Source organism: Grammomys surdaster, unplaced genomic scaffold (assembly GCF_004785775.1).
Source record: "Grammomys surdaster isolate TR1022 unplaced genomic scaffold, NIH_TR_1.0 126187, whole genome shotgun sequence".
Classification (NCBI taxonomy): Eukaryota; Metazoa; Chordata; class Mammalia; order Rodentia; family Muridae; genus Grammomys; species Grammomys surdaster.
The window spans coordinates 8,704,045-8,723,705 of record NW_021620993.1 but is presented as its reverse complement, the minus strand read 5'-3'; the positions used below and the strand labels follow the sequence as shown (position 1 = coordinate 8,723,705).

General features: G+C 46.4%; 1 protein-coding gene across 6 annotated transcripts in view; it reads left to right on the top strand.

Annotated features, from left to right (window-relative positions):
• Nucleotides 1–19,408, top strand: part of Nf2 (neurofibromin 2) — an 86,107-nt gene extending 66,699 nt beyond the window's left edge. For 3 of the 6 annotated variants that reach the window (XM_028758051.1, XM_028758053.1, XM_028758049.1), the window contains 4 exons: nucleotides 1,962–2,089; nucleotides 4,658–4,823; nucleotides 6,351–6,395; nucleotides 17,149–19,408. In XM_028758051.1, coding sequence (XP_028613884.1) covers nucleotides 1,962–2,089; nucleotides 4,658–4,823; nucleotides 6,351–6,386 — 330 coding nt within the window. In that variant the 3' untranslated portion in view covers nucleotides 6,387–6,395; nucleotides 17,149–19,408. The remainder of the gene's footprint in view (nucleotides 1–1,961; nucleotides 2,090–4,657; nucleotides 4,824–6,350; nucleotides 6,396–17,148) is intronic. The other 3 variants (XM_028758050.1, XM_028758052.1, XM_028758047.1) reach the window with 1 other exon arrangement.
• Nucleotides 19,409–19,661: the final 253 nt, after the last annotated feature.

Below are 19,661 nucleotides of genomic sequence, written 5' to 3'. Positions count from 1 at the left end.
TAACCCAAACACCATTATTTGTCTCTTAGGTATGGTGTGTTAATCAGGCTCATGTCTTCTCTCAAGATCTCTCAGATGGTCACCATCAGGTGACAGCTGGGACTGTGGTAGTCTGAGCACTCACCTGGGCTGTGTACCTGAAATACATGTGTCTAAAACAAACAACTAAAAAAAAAAAAAGAAAGAAAGAAAGAAAAAAAACAAACAACTATCAGAGCAAACTTTATAAATTGCTCTTCATTTTTCAGTTTCCCTTAGCAATGTGTCCCAGAGGAGAACACACCAGTTCCTTAATCATATCATGTCATATGGGTGGATTGTAATTCAGCTAGCCAATCCCTGTAAATGGGTATTTAGTGTGTTTTCTCTAGCAGTTTTGAACACAACTGTACTGAACATCCCTCAACACAAATTTTTGCACACATATGTGACAGTTTTCATAGAATCAGTTCTCATAGAACTGTGGGGTCAGATACTCAGTTGTGACACCTGCCAAAGAGGGTATGCCAGTTTCTGCTCTCATTAAAGGGGTAACAGCTAGTGTTCTTCCTTTCTGGGAATTGTTCTAAAGTATAAGGTAAATAGACCTGCCTAGATTATAACTGTCCAGCTTGATGAAGTGTCACAGACCAGACTCTGATTTGCCCAGCATTTAGCCCTGAAAACAGTTTATGTAGGACTTAGATATCCTGCTCAGGGGCACGCTTGACACACTCCGTATATCCTACCTTAGATCTCACTGCCATAAACAAAAGCTGAAAGGCTCTGTTCCTTTCCAAACACTGTCCCAAACTCAGTAAAAGAGCCAATGATGAAAAAGACAGTGTGCCCACAAGAGGTTCATAGACATAGAAAGAAAAAAGATATAACCATGAGGGTGTCTGTAGCGTGGATCTGAGGACAGGGCTATGGCAGCACTGTGCACATCGTGCTAAAGAACTGCAGAAGGAATGAGCAGCTATTTTGCCAAGGGGTGGGGTGGAGGCAGGGGGAGTGCTCAAAGGGCTTTGATGACAGACTGAAAGAGTTGAGAACTTTGAAAGGGGAATGGAGACCTTGCTGGGCATTAAGACCTATTCCTGTAGTCTTAGCACTCAGAAAGCTACAACAGAAGGCTCACCAGTTTGAGACCAGCTCAGGCGATGTGGCACATCCCTAGTATCACAGAAAACGACAGGGAAGGAAGAAGAAAGGGGAGAGCAGCAGGGAGGGAAAGAAAGGACACATGCCAAGTGATAACACATGAGCTAATACGCAGTACTGTTTATGACTTAACAGGACAAACAATGAGGGACACTAGAGGGGTAGGTAGGGGCTGTAGGTTAGGTGACCTTTTGTTCTGGGGTGAGAAGATCCTGAAGACAAGTCAACTGATGTCATCTTTCAAGCACTCTCCTGGCTCTGTCTTCTGAATCTAAGTCCCTACAAACTAGCAAAGTCTTTCTGCTCCAAAGCCAGTTTCTTACCAGCTGCCCAACTGGGGCACTTCAGATGCCCAATGCTTTTGTTGGACCCTCTCTGCCCTGCCTACCATCATGCCTCTTGCCTGGCACCTTTCTCTTTTGGCTCATTCACTGATCCCCAAGGAAGCAGTACCCTAGCAGATCCCTCTAACCTCCTAAACCTCTGTTCCTCCTCTGGCTCATGTTCATCTTACTTAACTGTGAGGATTTGCAAACACATCTGCTTCCTGAACAAGACTTTGATCTGCTTAGAGCCAGGAAGCCTGTCTTCTCTGTGTCTCCAACTCCTAGCCCAGTGCCTAAATAAGTTTCCTAAATGAAAAGCTCAGGGAAAGTTTGTGTTTGATTCACAGAACCATAGAAATGATAAGATTTGAGGAGAGAAGGGTGACTTGTCTGTTTGTGGTTGCTTTGGGACCACTTACCTGGCAGTTTTGACTGTAGAGGGCTCTGTCCTGTGTAATTTAAACATCTTAACAGGAGCTTTCTCACTGACAGCCCATGAACCCACTCCCAGCACCACTGCCTCCTGACATACCGAGCTTCGACATTATTGGTGACAGCTTGTCATTTGACTTCAAGGATACGGACATGAAGCGACTTTCCATGGAGATAGAAAAAGAAAAGTATGTACCCTCTGTGGCCTGCTTGGGGCAGTTATGATCATGAGTGAGTGGATCTGGCCTGGAGGCACAGGTCATAACAGCAGCCAGTCATTGCCTCTGCAAAGGTTTGCTTTGTTGTCAGCCACTGGAGAACAAATTTCCTAATTAAAAATTAAAGACAACAGTCAGGGTCCCAGGATAAAACTAACACTTGATTAAATGGTGGCCTGGAATTTATAATGTTTCAAACCTTGACTGAAAAATAGGACTGGGTTGTATTGAGTCCCGAGTTAGAGTGTTGTTCATATAGTACTTAAACTACAGTTTTCTTTTGGTTATGTTCTTTCTTCAGCAGAGGTTCTAGAACAAAGGTAAAAGAGGAAAAGAAAAAAAAAAAAAACAAACAGTTCCTAGGCTGAGCAAAGCTAGGGATCATGGGAGACCAGTTATCCTATGCTGGCAACCCTGAGTGGAACTTCTGCCCAGCCAGACCACAGCCACTTCTGTTACATGCCCTCCGTTCACTTTGTGGTCAGCAGAAGTGGAGCAGAGAAGAGGAGTCCCATTATAGATGAAATCTATCTATCTATCTATCTATCTATCTATCTATCTATCTATCTATTTTCCTCCCTCCCTCCCTTCCTTTCTTTCCTTCTTTCTTTCTTTTTTCCCAAGATAGGGTTTCTCTGTGTAGCCCTGGCTGTTCTGGAACTCACTCTGTAGACCAGGCTGGCCTCGAACTCAGAAATCCGCCTGCCTCTGCCTCCCAAGTGCTGGGATTAAAGGCGTGCGCCACCACTGCCTGGCTTTGTAGGTGAAATCTTAAGTAAAATCACTCTCATTTCTTGAGCCAGAAGTAAACTGGTTAATAGTGCTACAGTTGGCAAAAATCACAGTGACGCCATGGATTGACAGCTGTGTGTCATAGCTTTTTAGTGTTTGTCTCATTCACACTAATTAACAAACATCCCACTGGCATCAAAAGAAGGTTTTGGGAACTTGGAATATAACTTAGTTCATAGGGTGCTTATCTAACGTACACGAAGCCCTGGGTTCAGTCTCTAACACAGTATATGGTGGCATACACCAGGAATCTTAGTACTCAGGAAGTAGAGGTAGGAGGATCAGAATTTCCAGATTATCTTTAGCTACATAGCAGATTCAAGTCTGGCCGGGACTGCATTGAAGACAGTCTCCAAAAAACATTTTAGTGTTCTAGTTATATAATAGAGAATGGACTTAGTTTGATGAGTTCATCCAGCATCACATAGCTGATAAACAGGACAAGGATTGAAACCCCTTACTCACTGTACTACTCTCAGAATAGCTCTTGAGGCCAGCATGAACCATCATGAACCAGGCAAACCTCCTTTGATCCCTCCTACTGAGAGAACAGCTAAGAAGCTGGTGATACAGAGCTATTGCTCTGAGTATCCATCTGAGCTCCTTTCTCATCGTCCAGATGGATGTGTTTATGTGGTTGTGATCAGCATAAGGCCACATCCTGTTCTGGGTCTTGGTTTTTTATAGTTTGTATTTTCTTACTGTCTCAATGTATTTGGCTATAATAACAAAGTACCAGGGACTGGAAAGCTTATAAACAACAGAAATTTACTTCTCATAGTTCTGGAGACTTAGAAATCCAAGATCAAGGCATTGTCAACTCAGAGTTTAATGAGAGTGTTCTTCCTGGTTTATAGATGGCAACTTCTCACTGTGTGCTTGTATTTGCCATTGGGGGTGGTCATCTTCTTCTCCTCCTCCTCCTCCTCCTTCTCCTCCTCTTCCTCCTCCTCCTCCTCCTCCTCCTCCTCCTCCTCCTCCTCCTTCTTCTTCTTCTTCTTTATTTTTTATTTTATTTTTAAAGGATATAAATCCCATTATGGGCTGATAACATAATCACTTCCCAGGGCTTCATCTCAACACTGGTGAGTTGCCTGCAGCATGTGAGTGGAGGTGACACAGACATTCAGCCCGTGGCACCTTTTTTCTGTACAGGCTGACAGAGCCCATCAACAGCTGTAATAATTCCTTCAAAATGTTTATATATTAGTGTTAAATAGTTTTCTGTTTATACTGTTTTTAGTTAAAGGCTTCAACCTCTTCAGGTGAAAGTGGGGATCTATTTCTTCCTGATGCTGGCTGAGTGACTGTCTGCCATCTTTTTGACGGTTTCAGAATAAGTGGAAAGTAGACGTGGCTACTGGCAGAGATGACTTGGTTCACTGCTTTATGAAGGGTGGAAGCAGAAGAGTATCTGGGGCTCAGGAGGCTTGTGTGGTGTGATTTTTCATATAGATCCAAAAACTCTTTGGCAGGGTTATTTGTAGAGCACTCTGAAAGTTTATACAGAGCTTTCTCCCTATACTTTATTTCTTCCTGACCAGAGGCCCTATAATTATTATCCCAACTGAGCTGGTAGGAAAAGAGATTCATAACACTCAGTAGACATCCGAGGCTCCCTTGGCTTCTGAGTGGCCAGGCTCGGGTGTGAAGCCCAGGCTTCAGCTCCTGGCTGCCACTCTGAACAGCGTGTAAGTTATGGCTCATCTCTGTCCAGCCATGATGTATGGTTTCTTCTTGCCACAGAGTGGAATACATGGAGAAGAGCAAGCATCTGCAAGAACAGCTCAATGAACTCAAGACAGAAATTGAGGCCTTGAAACTCAAAGAAAGGGAGACAGCCTTGGACATCCTGCACAACGAGAACTCAGACAGAGGTGGCACCAGTAGCAAGCATAATACCATTAAAAAGGTACCTGGAGTCTCCTGGGTTTTGCTGAACAGGACACTTATTAATGAAATGTGAGATTGGCATCTAGTTTCCTCAGGAGCCCAGTCATTGAACTGTTGCCTGTTGGCTTTTTTTTTTTTTTTAACATGTACTTAGTTAAGGGAATTTTTAAACTCCTGACAGAAAGAGAATTTAATCTGCCAGTGACCATGACGGAAGTGGAGCTTATGTTAAAAGCTCTGATGAGATGAATCCTTGTTTGAGGCTGGGTTTTAATCTATCACTGAGCACTAAAGTGATTCTGTCTTTAAAGCCAAGGGGACTTATGCCTAAGGAGGGAGCTACCTCATGTGATGAGAACTCACAGTGAATTAGAGCCTGTTGAATAGAGTCCCTTCCAGTCTTTTGTATAAGACCATATTTTGAATCTCCAACTTTTTAAATACTTACAAGGAAGTATATAGAAGAACCTTAATGTTTAAAAAGATGAAACTTATTTATGAGGCTCACAGAGTCCCATTTTTCTCTCGTGATACTTAGAGCTCTCATTATTTTAGGGGTTTAGAAGTTACTAAGTACTCATTATTAGCCCAAGAATGTATATATCTCTTATTTGGGCAAAGCAGAAAGATTTTCTGGGAAGTAAAAGCTCTGCTTAGCTGATTGTCCCTATAAAACAGGGGCTATAAAGGGATTGGTATGGCAGCACATAGTGGTAATGCTAGCATTCAGGAGGCAGAGGCAGGAGGATTGCAAATTTAAGGCCAGGCTGGGCTACAGAATAAGACCCGGACTCCTTTTCCTTGAGATTGGATGGTAGCCGAAGTGGTTAAGTTTCACTCTTTATTCTAGTAAAGCAGTCTCCAGCTCAAGGACTGTCTCTGTTTTTAGTGATTAAGTTGTCACTGAACATCCTAAGAAGCCTAAGTCTCCCTGCTGTCTCTGCTGTATAGTTGGGAGCCCTACTTCTGCTTAGCACTTTACAGTGGACACCAAGTAGAGGAGGCATCACCGCACTCCACACCCTCTTCCCTCTGGCTCCTGTTGTCTTCTGGGTTTCTTGTTTCAAACAAAATGATTAAATGTAAAAGGGAAGTTTAAAATCAGGCATGGTAACCCACAGAACTCAGGAGGAGGCAGGAGGGTTAAAGGTCATTCTGGGCTGCAACGAAAATTCATGTCCACCCTGTGTTGTATGAGACCTTGTCTCATAAAGGGGGTGAGGGAGATGGGGTTAAAAGGGAGGTTCTTAAGCTAAAACATGATTAGGCTAGTGAGCCAGTCAGCCCTGAGGGAGTAACTTCAGAGCCCTCATCCTGCCTCCTTGTCACCTGGCATCCTGAGCAGTCTCCTGTGCCACTGCTTCTGTGGTCAATTGGGCTCTCAGCTACAAACACCTGGAGTTCTGAAAACCAGAAAGGCCAGTGTTCAAGCTGTTTCACAGTACATGAGGTCACTTGTCTCTGAGCATTTTGCAAATGGCACATGTGGCATTTTGATTTCACAGGGTATGTCTTTGTTTTTTTTCATTTTATTTTGCTCGTTTAGCCTCAAGCCCAAGGCAGAAGACCTATCTGCATTTGAGTCCTCAAAGTAGGTTATTCCCAGGTATTCTGTCTGTGGTGATGGTCCTACCGTCTGTGATACTAACCCATGCATGAGCTTGCCTGTCTCTGTCCTCGGGCCACTTGGAGCCCTCCTGAGGGCAGGTGAAGCCTGGGGCCTGGCCACAGCATGCTTTGAGGGTGAGAGCAGGTATCCACCCTGGGGGACCCAGACCAGCCTCCAGGGCCTAGAAGGCTGCCTCATTCTGAAGAGCATGTCATGGGGCTGCAGGACCAGTTGCTTTGTCTACCTTATGTCACTGGTTGGGTTGGGCAAAGTCATGGCTCTCTTTCCAGTCAAATCTAAGTCCTTTGTCTTCTTGGTGGTATACTCCTTTGATAGATAACTCTAGCATGGGAGTGGGAGTCGGTTCTGATGCTTTTAAGACTGATGTCTCTTGTACAAGATGACTCCTACCCTGTAGTGGTACGCTCTGCAAACTTACCACAGCTGGTGGCTTCTGGGCGTGGGTCACTCATTCTCATTTTTTCCTCAAGCTTCCCATTCTCTGCACATCCCTTTTCTCTCCTAGGGCAGCAAACAGAACACTGGTGCATCTTAAAGCCAGCTGCAGTGAGTTGGCTGTCCCATGGCTGTTCTAAAGGCCACTTTGGCTTCTGTCCCCTACTGCATGGAAGGAGCTGTGCATGGATGAGCTCGTCTGCAACCGTCCCATTGCAGACACCCAGGAGATGAGTTAGCAGCATTTGTGATGAGTCAACTAATTAAAGCATTACAGATTATTCTTTCAGTATGCCTAGGCAGTAGAATATTATCATGCCCAATATTAAAATGTTACCCTCCTTCCATTACTGCCTGATCCCCAGTCATATCCATTCAGTATACCTCTGACACTTCTGACAGAGGAATAGGCTATATCCTTAGCATCCTCACTGCAGTAAAGTAAAGAAACTCTAAACTCTGCCCAGGACATTTCTATTTGCTCATATTCCCACAAAGGAGGTTAGCTGTGAAGTCCCAGGTAGATCTTTTATCAGATGAATGAGGGCTCACAGTGGCCCCAGGAACCCATGTCTGTCATTTGAGCCTGACTGAGTGAATGGACTTCTATTTTTTTCAGCTTCGTGCCCACTTTGGTGTTGTTACACTGACATCATGCAGTGTGTGCTCTAAGCAGGATATTGGAAAGGGTGGGCAGGTGACTCTCTACCCAAGTGGTAACCCCGAGGCACCAGAGTGCCCAAGTAGATCTGTGGTGTTCCATGCACTCTGGTTAGTGCAGGGCAAGCAGAAAATCTTGATTTGTTTTACCTCATGCATCAGATGTTCCCTGCATATAATTAGGCAGTTTCATTGGAATGTGGGCTCATCTTTTTGTGTTGTGTGATATAGAATATTTGCATTCTTCAGGGTCCTAAGTTTGATCGTCAGTTCTCACTGAGTTGTTATAAACAAGGGAAGTTTCCTTTTTAGTCAGCTTTGTATTGTTTCTAGACATATAGCCTCATAATGGCATGTACCCAATGACAGATTGAGTGCACAGTGGTGGGTCTTTAAGTTTGTATTACCCAGTGGCATCACAGCCGTCTTGGCCTATGATTTTCCCTTAGTGATAAGATCATCTACCAACACATCTCTCACAGCATGGCCCAATCAGCAAGTAGCAAGTGATTGTATTTGGAAACATCTGTTTGTTCATGCATTCATTCATTCACTCACTCACAGAATGGCTTAATGTGACATTGTTTTCAAAACAGGTTGCTAGGCTCTATTTAATTAAGAATTCTGATAACCAAGGGTTTCTAAAAGCAAGAATTTGTCTTTAAATACGATGCAAATTATTCTCAGCAATTTTAGACTAAATACTGGTGGGTTTGCTGTACAGGAAGTCTGAGGAATGTTTCATTTACCTAGGTAGTGGCAGTCCCGTATGACTAGTGGCCAGTGCTCATGACTGGTGGTCACCTGCCTGTGTAGAGGTGGCTCTCAAGTCATTCCCACTACTGTCTGAGCCAATGCTAGCCTAGCAGAAAAGTGTCCCTTCTGGCTTTGGAAGTGTGTGTACCTATTGTTCAAGGGAAGAGCTCCGTTTTGACATTGGGGATGGGAGATTGCTTAGAGAAGGGTTCTATTGCTATGAAGTGATGCCATGACCATGGCAACTCGTAGGAAACATTTTAATTGGGGCTTGCTTACTTTCAGAGGTTTAGTTAGCTCGCAATCATTGTGGCAGGAAACATGGTGGCACACAAGCAGACATGGTGCTGGAGAGGTAGCTGACAGTTGTACATTTCAGCAGATAGCACTGTGCCTGGCTTGAGCATTTAAAACTCTAAATGTCCACCCCCAAGTGACACACTTCATCCAACAAAGCCACACCCACTCCAACAAGGCCACACGTCCTAATGCCAGATTCTCTGGAATTAGAGTTACAGATGTTTGTGAGTTACCGTATGGGTTCTGGGAATTGAACCCTGGTCTTCTGGTGATCAGTACAACTGGTGTGGCAGGGTGGTCAGCAAGCTGCCCTGGGGAACCAGGAGTCACTTCATTCTCAGGGGGAGTGACACATGTCCTGGCATCAGAACCCTGAGTTACAGAGGGAACCCAGCAATCCAGCAGAATGAGCACACAGGGCACCTCAGGCCTGAGTGTTTGCACTTCAGAGCCATGGTGTTCTGGGGACCTTGATAGCCAGGAGTGAGTTAGCTCAGCCACCGTACTCCAGAGGTGAGAACACCTTGGAGCAGGTACACTTCAGGGCCATCCTGGCCTTCTCTCAAGGTTCTTTATTTTTACTTTGTATACATTGGTGTTTTTGTTCCATGTATTGGGGGGGGGGTCGGGGGTCCAGTCCCCTAGAACTGGAGTTACAGACAGTTATGAGCTGCCATGTGAGTGTATGCTGGGAATTGAACTGCGGTCCTGGAGGAACAGTCACCACTCTTAATCTCGGAGGCATCTCTCCAGACCACTCTCAACATTGTTAATTCAGTCTCCTGATCTGGAGTTGATCCAAGAGCCAACAGACAGTCATCCTTTTCATGCCTATAACCTCTAGTGGAGCAGAGGATTTCCAAGGAAATGGACAGATGAGAAATTATGGGGGTTGTGAAGCTGAGAAAGGTTACTTCATTTATAGATGGTTTTGACTGCATTTCCCACTGTGGAGGAGCAGGAGAGGCAGAGCTTTGACGTTTATGGGGAGCCCAGCTGCCTCTCTGGATCAGGAAGACAGAAAAGTCTAATGTCATCTTCAATTTCTGCAGAGTCCCCTTGGAGATTCAGGGCTTGTGAAATGAAATAGAACATTTCGGGCACCCGGAGAAGTGGTAAATCACAGGGAGAAACTGAATATGCGTGAAAGGTATCTCCCTCAATTAAAACAAGTAACCAGGGCCTCCCTGGTTACCTCTGATGTACATGGCCAGTCTCAGAGATTGCTGCTGAGAAGTTTAATTCGCAGTTCATATATCTAGTCTTCATTGTAAACCTGTGGGCCGAGTGACCCTGATTGCTTTAGAAATCAGGTATTATCTGGTACAACATCTTCAGTTCTGACATAAAAGCCAGCATACTGGCTCCTCAGATTCTAGGACCATCCTTTATTGCAGTCAGGGAAGAGGAAGAGAGGACTGAGGTGGGATTAGCAGCGAGTCCAGATGTGAACACCCTGAAGGAACTGCATTGACCCAGGACCCTTTCAGCTCCCAGGCTCCATGGAAACACACAGAAGCCTTAAGAGCTAGTCTGTTTTGTCTTTTGAGACAGGGTTTTTCTACATACCCCTGGCTGTCTTGGAGCTCACTCTGTAGACCAGGCTGGCTTCAAACTCACAGAGATCCACTTGCCTCTGCCTCCTGTGTGCTCGGGTTAAAGTCATGTACCACCACTCCCAGCTTGAGAGCTGGTCTTAAAAGAGCTCCTCTTTGGGCTAGAGTGATGGTTCAGCATTTAAGAGCACTGGCTGCTGTTTCAGAGGACCCAGATTTGGTTTCCAGCACCTACATAGTGGCTCAAAACCATCTGTAACTATAGTTCAGAGGATCTGCTATCCTCTTCAGACTTCCTTGGGCACTGGGCACATATGTAGTACATAGACACACATAAAGGCTAAACATTCTTGTATATATATAAAATAAGATTTAAAGACAGAGTCCTTTTCTTGGTTACTATCCTGTGGGCTCACTCCTAAAAGCCATTCCTAACACACATGAGTTTCCAAGAGTTCTGTGACTGCCGAGGGCTCTGGTTTTCTTACTTGTTTCTGGTAGGTCCAGTTAGAAGAGTCAGCCAGCCACTGTCTAAGACTACAGGGTTAGGATGCTTTCCCCTGTAAAGAGTTTGCTTTGGGAAATGTTGAGCCTACAAGCCCTGCCTTGTGGCCTAGATGTTTTATGGCTATTTGAAAGTGCCCGTGGCCATTATTGGGCCTTATTTGATGCAGTAAAACATTCCATTTGGCCCCTTGACTCTGAAGATATGTTTCATTTCAGCACAGTGCTCCAGGGCACCTGATTTGTTGCTGCAACAGTGGGAGGGAAAAGCTAGGATGCAAACTCATTCTGCAGGCTTCGGGTTCTGTTCCTATGAGCCTTGCCATGATTTCTCTTTGGAGATTGGCAATTTAAAAGAAGCATCAGTATATTTGGACTTCTTTCTTAAGGCTCTTGCCCAGAGTGCTTGGTAGATCACATCTAGCCTCCACCTGCCCAGTGAAGTGAATCAGGCCGATGAGTTCATTTGTTAGGTGGAAGAACAGTAGCAGTAGGCCCTTCCAGCATTCCAGGGCAGCAGAGACACAGGCAGACATTTCCAGGCACAGGGCTGCTGCTTTAGGTCCCTAAAGATTAATACAGATTGATTCTCCACAAATTTCCTGGGCAAATTTCTCTATAAAAGGAATTGCATTTGTTTATTGGATGGATGTGGCCCTCTCATTTCACTTCTGTTTAAGGATACACATGTGGACAGCTCTCTATACACATATGAAGATAGCATTTGGATGCAAGACGTTACTACCAAGACTGCAGAAGGCTTAATGTGCCCAATTTATAGTGGTGCCCTCCCTTTGTTGGCACTTCCACTTTGGTTTCATGGGACTTAGGAAGGGGAATGTTCATAACACTCTAAACAAAGATCATGTTGAATTTGCTGGTACTGGCTCTAACTGTCACCTTTCTGCTCCAGAGCCTGCTTGTTCCCTGCAGATCCTCGTGCCAGAGAATCTGCATGTCCTCTTCTGTCTCCACCCTCCCCCGCTCCTTCATTTTCAATATGTAGTGGCGAAGAGGAAGTATAACATGATTTTAGGGCTTGCATTTCAATTCCACTGCATTTTTATGGGACGAGCTGAGTCTCAGCACTGGGAGTTATTAGGTTAGTATCTAAAATGGGTTTGGCACTATGGGTCTTATTATTTAAAATGAATTAGACATCCCCCTCCCACCTGCATCTTCTCCCTAGGGATAAGTGGATTGAGGCGAGGCCCCCAGAGACTAGTTTAAGGAATCCTGGTGCCCTGATTAGCTTTGTTCTTTCAGCTTAATTGTAGAGCTTCCTTTCTCCCCACTGATAACCGAAGTGGCTCTGTCCTGTCTGCCTCTCCACTCCCTTTTGCATTAGGACAAGATTGTCACAATACAGCCTTGTGAATCAATTTTCTTTCTGTGCTGATGAAAGTGTAATTCATTCTTAATCAAGCAGCCTTGCTGCTGCAGGATTCATTCTGGAATACATTTTTTTATCCCCCCATTACTCTGGGAAATGGTCCCCCAAAAGGACTTTTGGAGGAGAGGTGGGTAGAGTTGGCAGTCTGCCGCCTCACGGTGGGTTTTCCAGCAGGGGTCACTCTTGGAGTCAATGTTGGAAGAGCCCTAGTAGTTAGAAGCCAAAGTCCTAGGCCATCAGATGGCAACACTGGTCATAGGTACCTTCTAAGCTTGTTGTCTGCCAACCCTGGAGCTATTTCCCAGGAGCATCTCGATGGAGTCCATGTCTTACAGTGAGCAGGAGACAGCTTAGTCTGCAGATCCACGTAGAAAGAGATGAGAGGAAACCGGCTAGGTAGCAGGTCCTTTTTGAAGGTGGGAAAAGCCAGTCTTTTGTTCTTGTTTTGTTTACAAGTGTAGTTCTGGCTGGCCTGGTACTCTGTAGGCCAGCCTGGCCTCAAACCTGCTGTAATATGCCTGCTTCTACCTCCCAAATGCTGGGAATATCCTGTTATGGAGACAGATGTATCTCCAAAATCCAAATTTGTTTAGATTTGATGGTTTGTCCATTTTTGTCATTTAACACATATTGGGGGGGGGGCTCACTTTGCTAAGTAGCTCCGTGCCCTCCCTCTCTGCAGCCTGGCCATTGGCAGATAAGAGGGAAGGTGACTCTTCCAGGGGCTGTGTGTATATGCTGAGGTGGGAAGGAAGATCAGATGCCTGTATGATTAAAACAAAGCCACATAGATCTGCTGCAGAGAAAGAAAAGGAAGTTGGTCTCTTCAAATTGGAATTGGATTAGTGACAGACTCAAACAGCCAGTTCAGTCAAGAGAGAACTTAATTCCTCCTGTATTATTCACAGGGCTGATTGTAATCAGATGTGAAGAGACAGCTGGAAGAGAGCAGCAGGTCAGCCTATGCCTACTGAGGAGGCTGCATGTTCTTTTAGTCATCTTTAGGGAGGAAGCTGGCAAGAGCCTATTGGATTGGGCACTCTGAGCAGGTTCCTCGTGGTTTCTAGCCTTCCCACAGGAGCAAGGCTTGATTGTCCAGATGCTTGTGTTGACCTTGTCTGGATCCAGTGTGAGTTTTGAAGGTCTGTATGATAGAGTGTAGCAGAGTGGTCACTGGTCAGCGTGAGCTCACCTAGCTTGTTCACAGATTCAGGGAGGGACACCAGACCCTGGCAGGCCCCAGAATTGACCCAGCATGGAACATGGGACCTGGTGGCATATCCATGTCATGAGCATTTCAGTCTCACTGCCTGATGAAGTGTAGGGCTCTCCTTGTCCTGTCTAGTCTCTCAGGTATCTTAGTGGTATGAGCAGAGCCTGCACCCATATTAAAGGGGTCTGCCTCCACAGCCACAGGGAACAGATTGAACTCTGGGATACTGCACCCCACATTCAAATGATGCATCTCCACAGCCAAAAGCACACGTGAATGCTTTATTTGGGATTCTGCGCCCCGCATTTAAGGGATCCACTTCCACAGCCAAAGAGCGTACATGAACATTTTGACTGGGATTCTGATGGTGGCTAGGGTCTTTGGTTGGTTGATTTTTCTTTCTTTAAAGATTTATTTATTTATTTATTTATTTATTTATTTATTTCATGTGTATGAGCACACTGTCCCTGTCTTCAGTCACATCAGAAGAGGGCATCGGATCCCATTACAGATGGTTGTGAGCCACCGTGTGGTTGCTGGGAATTGAACTCGGGATCTCTAGAAGAACAGTCACTGCTCTTAACTGCTGAATCATCTCTCTAGCCCCCAGTTGGTTGGTTTTTCAAGACAGGGTTTCTCTGTATAGCCCTGGCTGTCCTGGAACTCACTCTGTAGAGCAAGCTGACCTCAAACTCAGGAATCTGCTGCCTCTGCCTCCCAAGGGCCAGGATTAAAGGCGTACGCCACCATCCTCCACCCCCTCAGCTAAGGCTGGAATGTTAGTGGAGTCGTCTCCATAGTACTCGCTGGATCTTACAGATGTGTTGCTGTGCTGTGTGCATAGAGATCCAGTCCTGTCACTGGGCAACAGGACAGCTTAAGTGTTGTTGTGGGCTTGTGGATATGAAACTCTCATAAGAAACCCAGGAAGTTTGTTGAAGGACTCAACCTGTTCCACTTTGTCTATGCCTGAGCCTTTCCTTTCATGAGCACCTCCTGCTTGAAGCTCTAAGTGTGGAAACTAGCCTTCTAGGATGATCCTTGCCTGTATCAGAGACAGTGGGTAGAAAGAGATCCCACGGGTCAGCTCGCCCACAGAATGCCTAGCCAGGAGCACAGTCAACAGAAACAAGTGGCAGTGCCCAAGACAAGAGCTTCCTGGGCTCTGGAATGCCTCCTTTGTGGGGCTCAACGGGTGCCTTGAGTGCATACTAAACAAGAGGGGCTCAAGGCTTCTCCCCAGTACCCTTGAATCACACTGTCTGCCTCCTTCCTGCATGGCTCTGCCCTCCAGTCCTGCCAGGAGGAGGGCATTTGATGTCTTAAGATAAAGGGTACTGCTGAGGGAGCAGAGGTGGCCACTGGAAGCAGTCCAGCAGTACGAAGTGAGCACACACTATAAATTCCTTAGACTTCAGGTTTCCTGATGGAAGTAAAAGTGCCAAGAACTGCATGGTAAGGGCAGAAGGTAGGGTAGTCTGTCGGACCTCCCTTTGAACCAGTTGGTGACCATAGGACGCTCTCAGCTACCCTGTGCAATGGATTTATGAGCCTTGGAGCCACTGGAACCCCACTCTCCTGCATGATCTATAGTGGTGGCTGTGCTCTCAGCCTGTGCTGCCCTCTGCACTGAGGACAGACCCCCTTCTGGAGAGAGAAGAGGTCATCTCTCCCTGCAGCGCAGCACTGGTGAGGTTCTGGTAGGCACTTCTTCCCTCCAAGAGAACTTTGCACCCTAGCAAGCTCATGCTTGAGTATCTGGAAACAGATGCTGCCAAAACCCTCCCCAAGCACCTTGAGGGGACAGCCAACATGCTTGGGTAGTGGATCCAGGAATTCTTGGTGCCAACATTGTTGAAACAGGCAAGAGACTTTCAGAGGCCCCCACTGTCTGGGCGTCCTGCCTAGGGAAGTAGCCAGGCCTCTCAGGGCAGTGTCTATCCTGACTCAGAGGCTGGCACAGTGCATGGCCCTTCTGCCTGAATCTTATCCTAACCAGGACTTGGCTCTGCTCTGCTTCCCCTGATGGGGTTTGATGCCACCATTAGGAACGATAGCTGATGGATCCTCAGCGTGAACCAAGTGGGTGCTGAGTATTTTCTCTGCCACCCTATGAGAAAGTGCTGCATCACCTTGTGTCACAGTTGGTTTAAGTCGCACTGTGCTAACATTTTATTGAAAGTGGCTATGGGTATGTCCTATCCCTGCTTGCAGGCTCCTTATCCCAAGAAACCTCCCGAGGTTGTCTCAGAATTGTGGGGACACCTTTTGATTCAAACTCTTCCCTGAGAGGATTTTTGTCCTAGATCTCTGGGACCATCTTCTCCTTTACTGCCCTGGTCCCCATTATCATGGCGCACACCCCCACTGCAGGAGAGACCCAGCCAAATGCAGTTCCTGTCTGGAGGGTGTTTGCTCCAGCAAAGAAAAGCTCTCTCCATTCCTGGCAGAACTAGGCTTCCATGGAGCTTCTGGAATTGGTTCTGCCGAAGAAAACAGCTCAGATGCCTCCTTGCATTCAGCTTGTTAGTCGGGAATTTCAAGGCCAAAAGATTTGGCAGGATTTAAAGAGTCGGCTCTCAAGCTGTCTCGTTTTGAGCACACTAATGCTGCCTGTCTTTTTTTTTTTAAAGATTTATTTATTTTATTTATGAGTACACTGTAGCTGTCTTCAGACACACCAGAAGAGGGCATCAAATCTCATTACAGATGGTTGTGAGCCACCATGTGGTTGCTGGGATTTGAACTCAGGACCTCTGGAAGAGCAGTCAGTGCTCTTAACCACTGAGCCATCTCTCCAGCCCCCGCTGCCTGTCTTTTGATGGTAAAGTGGGTTCACAGTCTCCCTCTCCTGCCCTTTGTAGAGCTTTGGTAAGTACCGCAGACTCTTCAGAATCAGAGACTACTGAAGGACCAGACCAGCTAGCCTGTCCCATTGCTTTCCAACACAGGAGTGAGGTTCAGAGATAGCAGGAGTGTTTACTGAGGCCACACAGTGAGCTGCAATGGAAATGACAGCCTCCTGTCTCCCACTTAGTTACAACTGTGACCCATTCCTTATTCGATCCGCTCAGTAAACATAGTCTGTTCTCCCACTCAGAGCCGAGCACTGAGGTGAACACTTTGGGGAACGAAGATGGACAGTGCAGTTGCTGACACACACTCCTTCCTGGGAAGGCCTGGGGCTGCATCAAGAACATATAATCTTGCCCCAAGGGCACCAATTCAGGAGCAGCTTGAAATAGGTGCCTATGCCAGATGCTTCTGTCTGAGGAGAGGCTGGGAGACAGCCCCAGAGTCAAGGACTTGGGACCTTCTCTATTTTCCCAGCCCAGACCTTCTTGGTGGCATCTTCCTGTCATGCATAGGAGAGTCTGGTCTCAGCTTCCAGGCCACAGGCAAGTCTGCTTTGGAGTCACCCAGAAGTAGGACCAGAGAGAACAAAACTTTTCATCTGATACAGGCCCTCTTTACCTGAGACCATGCTGCCTTGCCCTAGGTGTAAGAACTTGTGAGGCTTTCAAACCTGGCTCTCAGCCCAGAGAGTTGGTGCAGTACAAACAGCAGGATGGGAATTGGTGCTTTAGAGCCAGAGAAACATGAGTGTCACAAACTAGACGCCCCCTGGGAAAAGGTTATGTGATAGACATGTTTCTACTGACATGTGTCTGTCCACCAACCATCCTTCCTGGCATGTCATCTGTCATTTTGCATTTGAATCTTGGAATAAATCTGAATCCTTATCTGGGCTTGACCACCAGTATCTTGAACATCTATTGGACAGGGTTTCTTGGTCACTCCAAGCCACTGTTGAGGTTGTTCCCTGCAGCAAGATGGGCTGTGCTGTTCTGTGAGACCTGTTCTGTTCTCTTTCAGCTTCTTCTCTTCTTTCTACAGCTCACTCTACAGAGCGCCAAGTCCCGAGTGGCCTTCTTTGAAGAACTCTAGCAGGTGACCTGACCACCTCCTGCCACATCTGCTGCTCCTGGCACCAACAGGATGGGCCTGACCCCAAAGGAACCATCGGTAGAGGGCTGGCTTGTTTGGGAATTCTTGAGTAGGGGGTCCAGTTCCCTTCGTGTTCAGTTGTTTTTGAACTCTAACATTATAGAGATTTCTCAAAGTGTTCTAGTTCTTCTAGCCTCCCCCCCCCCTCTCTCTCTCCTCTCTCTCTCTCCCCTCCCTCCCTCCCTCTCTCTCTCTCTCTCTCAGAAATATTTGTTGTGCATGGGCTGCATCCTTCCTGCACACTGGACACTGTTGTAAATGTTGCTGTGCATGCTGCTGACTTTGGGAAGCAGCTGTAGGAGTCCAGTATGGAGACTGTCTGAAATCTACCGTGCAGGTGCCACCCACTCCCCAACTGGGGTTCTGAGATGGGCCTCCCCTCCACAATAAGGACCTGGCACAGTCTAGAAGTATGAACTGGCTTAGCTCAGAACCAGCAATGATGGTTCCTTAGCCAGGCTCACCTGAGGTAGTGTAGTTGTCTGACTGGCAGGAAACAGGCAGGACAGTTGTGGCTAGGAAGAGGCTTAAGATAAAAGCTGCTGGGAGACAGTGTGCACATGCATCCTTCAGTCTTAGCCACCTGCCCGTGGTGGACCAGGACTTCCATCTCCTTCTACTCAGCACATGGAACCCCAGAGCCCTGCTACCCAACCATCATCCTCTTCAATACCTAGACCTCATTGTCTTTGTCTTCCCCAGGGGCCCAGCAGTGTCCTTTTTGTCTCTTCTTTCCTGAACCTGACACAGGTATCAGGCCACTCACAGCAGTCACACAAGCTAACACTATGGGTTGCCTACATACTGGCAGCAAATGCTTACCATGTTCCTCACACACTCCATGCTTGGGCCTATCTTCTATGTCACTACTATAGCCAATCACAGCCTGCTAAGTCCTAACAGAGCAGGTGCTATGCCTCAGTCCACAAACAGATGTATTAACCGAAGACAACTGAGCTGAGGGGCTGAGCAATGGAATGTTCCACAGTATAGTTGTTTTTGAGAAACTGAGGCACACCACCTTGTTCCCACTAGCTGGCTATTGTTAGGCCACTTTGCCATAGGCAGCCACCTAAGGGTCACCTCAGCATCTGTGGTCATCTGGCACTCTAGTCTGGAACCTAAGGTTGAGGAGAAGTCCTCTGGACTTGACACCCCAGTATTTGCCAAGTCTTCCCTGGCTCTGAAGTTGAGCTGTCTTCTCTAGCCTGAAACTCCTCTCTGACTTTCTTCCTCTCTGTACACTTGATCTAACAATGGTTGTGGAACACAGGACAGTGATGCTGGCTCATAAAAATTATGCCAGGCCTTGTTTTTTAAAATTTAACTGTGCTTTATATCTCAAACTTGGGAAATGCCAAGCTATATAACCACGTGGGAGCCCTGGTATTTGAAGAGTGTTGGGTGTAACCATTTCTTGGAAGGTGGGACCCAACCACTACTCAATCAGAAGTACCTCAGCTCCCCTCAAGAGAGAGGATAGGGTCCTCAGAATGTCTCCAGCCTGCTTTGAGCCTGTAGCTGGGTTCTTTCTAGTAGACTAAAATTGTCTAGAGACATCTGAAGTCCAAAGTGAGTTCCAACCCTGGCTATTTCTAGTTTCAATGGTTCTTGAAACATGGACAGGGGTACCCTGATACTGAAACAGCAAGTTACTCTCAGTGCAGGACACTGAGGCCTTGCTGTTGGCCTGTGGCTGGTCATATACCCTGACTGAGGCAATACCTGAGCCACCACAGCACTCTGACCCGAGGTCACTGCCAAGCCTTGCTAGACAACACCAGTGGGCTGACATAGCACTAACTTAGTCACTGTGTTATCATCTTTTAGACAGGTTTCTCATGCTCCCGTACTCTCAACAAGCCCAGAGGCTGACCCAGCAACAGTGACTAACTGTTCTTGCCAATAGGGCCAGAGCCTCAAAGCCCCTAGTACAAGCAGCCTTCACAAGGGACCCAGCCTCTCCTAGGTGCCTTGAGGCCAAGCCAGCGCCCATGGGCTTCCATTCCTCTGTTCTATTCTCAAACAGCTCTTCCTGTGAGGCCCATGTCACTCCAGTCAGGGCCAGAACATGAAGCTGTTTTTTGTTTGGGGTTGGGAGTGATTATAATTTAAGTGATTGTTTTAATAAAAACTCTAAGCTGCTATAGTTTGTCATTGACTATATATTTTTTGACTATATATATTGTATTGGTTTATGTATATTTTGTATGCATGTGTACTGTGTACGAGGCTGTTGCCTGCAGAAGGCAGAAGGTGTCAGATCTGGAACTGGAAGTACACATGGTTGTGTCTTACCAAAACAATGGAGCTCTGTCCCCAGCCCTCCATTTGTATTAGATGACAAAGATTGCTAGTTATAACATCTAGAAGGAGCCTGATTTCCTGAGCAATCAGATCAG